Consider the following 7,809-nt stretch of genomic DNA (forward strand, 5'->3'; position numbering starts at 1 on the left):
TTTAATTATCAATTTTGATGGGCTAATTAATACTCATGTGCTCATTATATTTGGATTCTTTAATTAGAGGAAAATTAAAGTACAAAATGATGTGGTAAGGTACATAATATTTATTGAGAATTTAGCAATAATAACAGAAACATTTCATGTCGGCTTAATTTAGAATCATTAATTATTTAAAAATAATTTAAATTAATGTGAAAGTATTACTTATATCATTAAGTGTTTGTTAATAATTCTTATTAATAATATATTTTAAATTCGTAATAACATAACAAATAAAAACTATTGTAATGCCATAAACATTGAGAATTGACTCTTCAACTAGACATTAGTTTTTTTTTTTTAATCTAATTAAAGGTTTTAACGAACTTAGTGGCTAATTAAAGAGTAATGATGCAATTAGTGACTAATTAAAGGTTTAATGAACTTAATTCCAGCTAAGTCAACTAACATAAATAAAAGAGCCCCTCCTATATAGCCTTCCCTCTTGCACATTTCCTCCCTCATCATTCTCTCTTCTTCTCATACGTTCTCTTCAGTCATCCGAAGCATTAACGCGGACACACAGAGAGGAACAGAGCCTCTTTCAATGGCTACAAAAGTCTATGTTGTGTAAGCATTACCGTCTCTTTCTCTTCTTTCTTTACTTGTGGTTTTACTTACCCCCTCTTTCCCTCTTTTTCTGCTCTGTTCTTGATTTCTTTCATGTTGTGCATTATAGTTTAGCTGCTCATTTCTGATTTCTTTTGATGTATTTTGCTCGGATGATTAATGGGTTTGGCTCTTTTCATTGTTTTAGATGCTTTTTTGATTGTTTGTTTGTGTTGTCGATAATTCTTTATTGTTTTCTTGGACGGAAATATCTACTGGAAAATTTTGATATAAGGCTCCTTTTGATCTTGATAATTGGTTTCTTACCGTAGATTTAATCATATATCCACTGCTAGCTATGCCTATGGGAATAAAATTTCATTTCAAGAAGTGCTTTTTCTTTTCAAAGAAAAAATCTCAGCTGGTTCATTTATTGCAGAACAATATCATGGATTTTAATTTATTCTGGGTAGGAGTACATGAAGCCAAAAAACTAAATACTTCTCAAAATCTTGTAGCCTATATTGCCATTCTTGATTGATTTACAATTCAGTAGAATGAGGAGGTGATGATGTATAAACTTGATGTTGGCCAAAAAGACAGAGGAGGGGCTAAAATGTTTTGTCTTCTATGCGCTTGAACTATTTCGGTATTGTTCTTCTCTTTTGTTTCTTGTGCAATCTGGGAATCTTTAAATGGATAGAAAGCTGGAAAGGAAAATAAAATACTTGTAGTGTGGATAACAACCAACATGTCTTTTATCAATTAATAAGCGTTGAGAGAGACGATAAATAGTGAAAAATCATGTTTTGCAATGTTTGCCACTCATAGTGATACATGACAATTATTCAAGCATATATAACCTGAATAATTAATAGAGCAAGAGATTTAAATAAGAAGATTGACAAAAACTTGTGTACATTATGCTCATAATTAGGTGTTTACCAAGAATAAGTGATTGTAAAACTGGACCTACCCTTTGAAATTATAATTTAGAGAGGAATCAATGGACCCCCAGACTTTTAGATCAAGTGGCCCCAGCAGTGGTCATTATCGAAACTAGTTTTTGGCATGCAATTTAATATGCATAAAACTTCATATATGGCTTTCATTTTCATGGCCTGGAATGCACCAGGAACAACATCTAAATGTTATTCTATTTTAATCTTGAAAACAAACTGCTCCCGGTTTGGTATAGATGATAGATTTATTAAAGTGACACAAAATTCTCTTTTCCCCTGCTCCTACGTTGATGCATTTATGGTGATTATACTGTCCTTTAATTGCATCTAGTTTTAAAGCTATTTCCCTTGATATAGGGTGATTGCACTGATATCATATGTGTTGCTATTGTCCTACCAAACTTACTTTTTCTTTTCACTATCATGCAATGAGGTAACTTGTAGATTAATTTTATTACCTTTGCGCTAAAAATCCCTTTCCCTTTCCCTATCACACATTGAAAGATTATCCGAATGATAATGGCCTGGAAATAAAGTCAATAAAAAGTAGGAAATACAATTTACATCATCCCCTAAACTGTTTATATTTTATTTTTCATGTTTATTACACTAGAATCTAAGTGATCATTGATGCCTTCTGCAGTTACTATTCTATGTATGGACATGTTGCAAAACTAGCTGAAGAGATAAAGCAAGGCGCTGCTTCGGTGGAAGGAGTGGAAGTCAAGCTGTGGCAGGTTTGTAATTTTGTTTGCAATCTGAATTATGAACTCTTGGTTGATGAACTTATTTTCCTTATCATTTAAATGTCTGCTAGTCTGAATTATGTCAACTAGTTTGAGATCATTTGAGTTAAATGAAGTCATTTTTCAGTTTGAACCAAGTATAGTGATTAGAACATAAGAGAATATACTGTCAGTTAGATCTAGTTTCTTTTGCACATGCCAAGGGATATTCTTTCAATTTGATGTAAATAAAGTTTGAATGATTTAATTTCCATTGTAGCTTGCTCTCCATTGTTAGGTTTAAAATCTTGTAGACAGAAAAACTATATTGACATTTGCCCGTCTTCTAAGAGAATTTGCCTCGAGTAACATTGCTATGTCTAGGGCAATAATAGAAATCCAGGCAGACAAGTATAAGGTCACTGATTTAAGTCTGGAGAGCATCCACTTCACAGAAAGTGAAGGATGCATCTTTTCCAGATTTCCCCTGCCAGGACCTAGCTGTGTGGAAACTCGTAACTGGTAATTGCTCGCTTTCTTATATAACTTTGAAGCTATGGATTTCCTGTGCTGGATAAGATTGCCTCGTCTGGGAACTTCAGAAGTACGATTCTTTTTTTTTTTTTGGAAGGGAAATCTGCTGTTATTTTTCAAGAATATAAATGCCTGTTAAGTTGGATATCTGATCGACAAGATATAATTCTAATTTTAGTTGCCTCAATCTAAAACATGTGTTGCTTGAGAATCTCAAACATGATTACATTGTTATCTTGTCAAAAATATTTGAATCATCACTGGAATCATACAATAAGTGACATATCCTTTCTAAAGTGTCTGCTTTTCTCTACTCCAGAGCAAGAATTAGAGTTGCCTGATTGAATATGTTGGCACATTAACAGGTACCAGAAACACTATCAGAAGAGGTTCTTGGGAAAATGGGTGCACCACCAAAGAGTGATGTGCCTATCATTACTCCCAGTGAGCTAGCTGAGGCAGATGGGGTTCTTTTTGGCTTCCCTACTAGATTTGGAATGATGGCTGCACAGTTCAAGGCATTTATGGATGCAACAGGAGGCTTATGGAGAACACAAGCACTTGCAGGCAAGCCTGCAGGAATTTTCTACAGCACTGGCTCTCAGGGAGGTGGACAGGAGACCACTCCGTAAGTAGAATTTTAATCAGAAGGATTGTTTCTTGATTATCTTTCGATCTCCACCACAGCACCCAACCCCCAACACCCCCCCCACCCCTCTCCCCCCCCCCCCGTCCCTTTTTTTTTTTTTGCCTTTCCTTGTCTCTAATGAAAATGCTATGCAGGTTGACTGCCATCACGCAGCTTGTTCACCATGGAATGATCTTTGTGCCCATAGGATATACATTTGGAGCCGGCATGTTTGAGATGGAGAAGGTGAAGGGTGGCAGCCCTTATGGTTCAGGAACCTACGCTGGGGATGGTTCCAGACAGCCTTCTGAGCTAGAGCTTGAGCAAGCTTTCCACCATGGAAAATACTTTGCTGGCATTGCAAAGAAATTCAAGGCAACTGCTTGATTTTCTGTCTCATCCAACTTATCTTCATCTTGCCATATGTAACCTTAAAAATTCTATTCCATTCCTAAAAAGGAATTCAGTTCATGTTCTTGTGAAGAATAATATTCCCTATTGAAAATAGGCAGACTAATGCTTAAATTTTATTACCTATTTATGTTTTTCTGTGCACTATTAAACCCTTTATTGTTTTGGGAGAGGAGCCTGACTCTCATAGCCCATTGAATTTTAGTGTTGCAGCTGCAGGATATCATTTCAGTTTGATATTTTCCCATTCATGGGCTGAAATTTATGGAGAAGGCCATCTCTCAGTTGTAGATCTCATTTGTCAGTATGCTCTGTTATTGTTAAGATCTTTCAAACTATCATTTTTATTAAATATGATATAATTTCTTGTTTAAGATTAAATAAAATATGTTTGAAGTAAGTACAATATAATTTAACAATTCATTAATAAACATTATAACGTAAGTATAATACAATTTTTTTATAAGAGAAAAGTAAATAAATACAGATAATTAAAAAAATTTTTATTTAGAGATGTTATAAGCAGAGAAAAATAATATTTCGAGTATTAATTAGCTTTTTTTTATATTTTAGATGATAAAAAAAAATTCTGCAATATTACCCTTTCAAGAACTTGCTATTTTTATAGCTCACAGAAGAGTTTAAACCACCAAACTTTAATGAAAAACTAGGTCATATTATCAACTTCTATCAATAAATTATCATTATTTGTACTTGAAGATCTAAAATATCCTAATAAAAGAGTTAATTATACACACTGTATTTTGAATTACTAAAAAAACCTATTAAATACGCAAAAAAAAAAAAAACAAAATAAAACCCACCAAAACGAGACATGGCCCTTATAATGGGGAGCAGGATCCAATGTTGAGGAGAGAATGTAATAACCTAAATTTTTTAAAATATAAATTTTATAAAATTTTTATAGTATTTAAATATTATTTATTATTATTATTATTATTATTATTATTATGTAATTAAAAAAAAATTGAAATTTCCCAGGAATGAATCTAGACATATTCATTCTTAGATTAAAAAAAAAAAAAAGCACTTTTTTTTCTCTTCCCCCCCCCCCCTCCTCTCCCTTTTTTTGCAGCTGTCGGCGAGCCACCACCTACCACCGATGGCCGGCGAGGCATGCCAGCAGTGGTGCACATGGGGAGATTTTTGCCTCCAACGCGTGCATAGGGGCAGCAAATTCCAGGTATGATTTCGGCTTCATCCGACATCCGATTAAGACGATTCAGGTGGCAATGAAAAGTTTATTCCGAGAGCTTTCTTTTGATACTAATTTTGCAGCAAATGGTTGTTGGAGGAAAAAGTAATGGAGAAGAGAAATTTCGAGTTTTTCAAACTTTTTAATCAAATCTAGGACGATCCGATTGTTGATCAATGATTCGAGACCACCAATGGACTCAGAGCAACGAAACCTTCGAGATGGGACTAGCCCCTCTCCAATCAAACACTGTTTGAAAGAGACGATCATTAAATGGTCTAGATCGCTTAGTGAGTTTTTTTGTTTTGATGCCCTAAAATTAAATATAATTATATGGTAATTATTAACAATTTTTGGGCTTTGTTTAGGTGTGATCAGATCGATGATAGCTCACCGACACTCGGGCACAAGTTTTTGCCCTAATCCAGCTGCTCGGCGGCCCGTCCAGGAAAATAGTTAATATTACAGTCGATCCCAGCATTTTCAGACGTCCTTGACACATTCCAGCTAGCAGAACTTGCAAAAATAGTTTCGAACTTAAGTTGTGTAATTTTTACCTTGGTTAAGCTAGTTGATAAATCTGTAAAATATTCATGACTTAGTAAAATTAAGTAAAATGACTTTAATTAATATAAGGATGATGTAGAGGACCTCTAGGAATATTTTTATAATTTTTGAAGTGCTAAAAATAATGATTTGAACTGTAGAGGAGTTAGGGACCCGAGCTAAAGTTTGGAGTTTTGGACGTAAATTAGGATTCTTTTAGGCCCCAGATGGGCATTATAATTATTGTTGTGAGCATGAGGCCCTGTGTGTTGTTGTTGGTTCATTTTTCTTGTAAGGAGGTTAGGTCCAATTATAGGGGAGACTACTAAAATTTCAGCAAGATCTGAGGATTTCTTTTAATTCTAAAGTTTAAATGAATTAATTAATTTTGTTAGTAAATTTGATAGAGATCAATGTGTCTATTTAGGTAATCGGTGCCGGTTAGCCTTCCTTCTCCTTCTAGCCGGACCAACTGTAATCGGATTGACCAGTCTGTTAGTTGGATATTGATTATTTTTGTAATTTTAATATTAATTATATATCTAGCATGCTCATGTATTTTATAAATATTTAATTATGCACATGTATAACTAATATATTAGGGGCATTTTGGTTGCTGCATATTTCATTATTGTTATTTATTTGTGATTGCCGCCCTTAGGATGAATTTGGAATTGTGTGTGGATGTTGGCGTAAGTATGGTGTGGATATGGATATGGGTAAGACGGGTAGTCATGGCTGGAGCTTGACTCGCAGGGACCCGATCCTTATATATGGATAAGTCAGGGTAAGTACGGCTTTGAGTTAATCTCGCTGACCCCCGCACTTGGATTATTAAGCGAAAGTTTGGCTTGAGTTGACCTCGCTGACGGTATTGGATTAAAAGAGCTGTATAGGGGATAAGCTCCTATATGTATATATAGATGTGATACACTAGGTGTGTGAGTAGCTCCAAATTAACTTCTCGTATGAATATTAGGTGAATTAATTGTTATATGTGATGGATGTGCATTTCATGATAGGATTGTACTAGTTTTAGATAGTTATAGAAATTGCACTTATAATTTCGAACACTCATTCCTGTTCAAATATTTTCCCAGGTTACAGGAGGAGCAAGTTTATTTCTTTGAGTTTAACCTACATTTTTCCTTCGCAAGTTGTACTTCTTAGTTTAATAGTTTCTTGTATCTATTTATTTATTTATTTGTTTAATAACTAGAACTCTGCTATGATATTGGGATATGTACTTATGATATTAATTAATAAAAAATTATTATGATATTAAATAGTTTGTACATGATGATATCGGGGTTGAGCTGGGCTCCCCTAGTTTTATTTTCTGATGATTATCGAGTTAGTTTAGACCAAATAAAAATATAATGTTTTATTTTATTTTATTTTATTGGCATGTTGGGCCTTAATTTTGGCCCTGGTTGTGGGTTTGAGAATAGTAAGGCTTACTTCGAGTCTTGGCGGTTTTATGTCAGCCCAGTTCCTAGTGTCAGTCCGGCTTGTTGAATCGGGTCATGGCAAAGTTAGTATCAGAGCTCAGGCTTTAGATTCATGGGAAAGTGTGTACTTAGAGTTGTTACAGGCAGAGTATGGGTTCCTGTTTCATTTTCTTCTGTAATTCCTTATTTCTAGATTCTGCATTATTCCTTAAGTAGTGTAAGAGTGCTTCAATTTAGTGTCTCAGTTTTCATAGAGTACATGGTGATGTGAACTAGAGCTGGCAGGCATGTTGAGGTCTGCCATGGGGATACGTACTCTAAGAAATGCTATGTTTTTGTCAGTATGGGGCTAGTGATGTGCCTATCTAGTGCAAGGCACGAGTACATAAAGGTGAGTTATGGTAGTATAGTTACCCTAATTAGGGGTAAGAGTGCCACTGCTAGCAGTCAAAAGTGCATAGCCCAGTCAGAGCAAATTTATAGTATCAGGGGGTTAAAGAGAAATGATACGTTGGGAAATGTAGTCTGTTGGGATATACCGTAGTAACCTACACAATGTTCTCAATTTTTTTGTTATAAGCTATAGATTACAGTACTAACATGGGATTATTGTATAGAGCTGTGTGCATCCCAAATGTGTTTCCTAAGGATGTTTGCAGATGGCCTCTGTTATGGTGCAGTTATGATAGAATAGAGTTCTATTTCTACAAAGGAGTTGGGAACTCCTAATTAGGGGTTTAAA

General features: G+C 34.7%; 1 protein-coding gene across 1 annotated transcript; it reads left to right on the forward strand.

The window, feature by feature from the left end:
- Nucleotides 1–483: 483 nt before the first annotated feature.
- Nucleotides 484–3,980, forward strand: LOC110664544 (NAD(P)H dehydrogenase (quinone) FQR1). Its single transcript, XM_058141532.1, has 4 exons — nt 484–615; nt 2,200–2,293; nt 3,181–3,443; nt 3,599–3,980. Exons 1-4 carry the CDS (start codon nt 593–595, stop codon nt 3,828–3,830), a joined length of 612 nt encoding a protein of 203 aa, XP_057997515.1. The 5' UTR covers nt 484–592; the 3' UTR covers nt 3,831–3,980.
- Nucleotides 3,981–7,809: the final 3,829 nt, after the last annotated feature.

The sequence above is a fragment of the Hevea brasiliensis genome, unplaced genomic scaffold (assembly GCF_030052815.1).
Source record: "Hevea brasiliensis isolate MT/VB/25A 57/8 unplaced genomic scaffold, ASM3005281v1 Scaf128, whole genome shotgun sequence".
Classification (NCBI taxonomy): domain Eukaryota; kingdom Viridiplantae; phylum Streptophyta; class Magnoliopsida; order Malpighiales; family Euphorbiaceae; genus Hevea; species Hevea brasiliensis.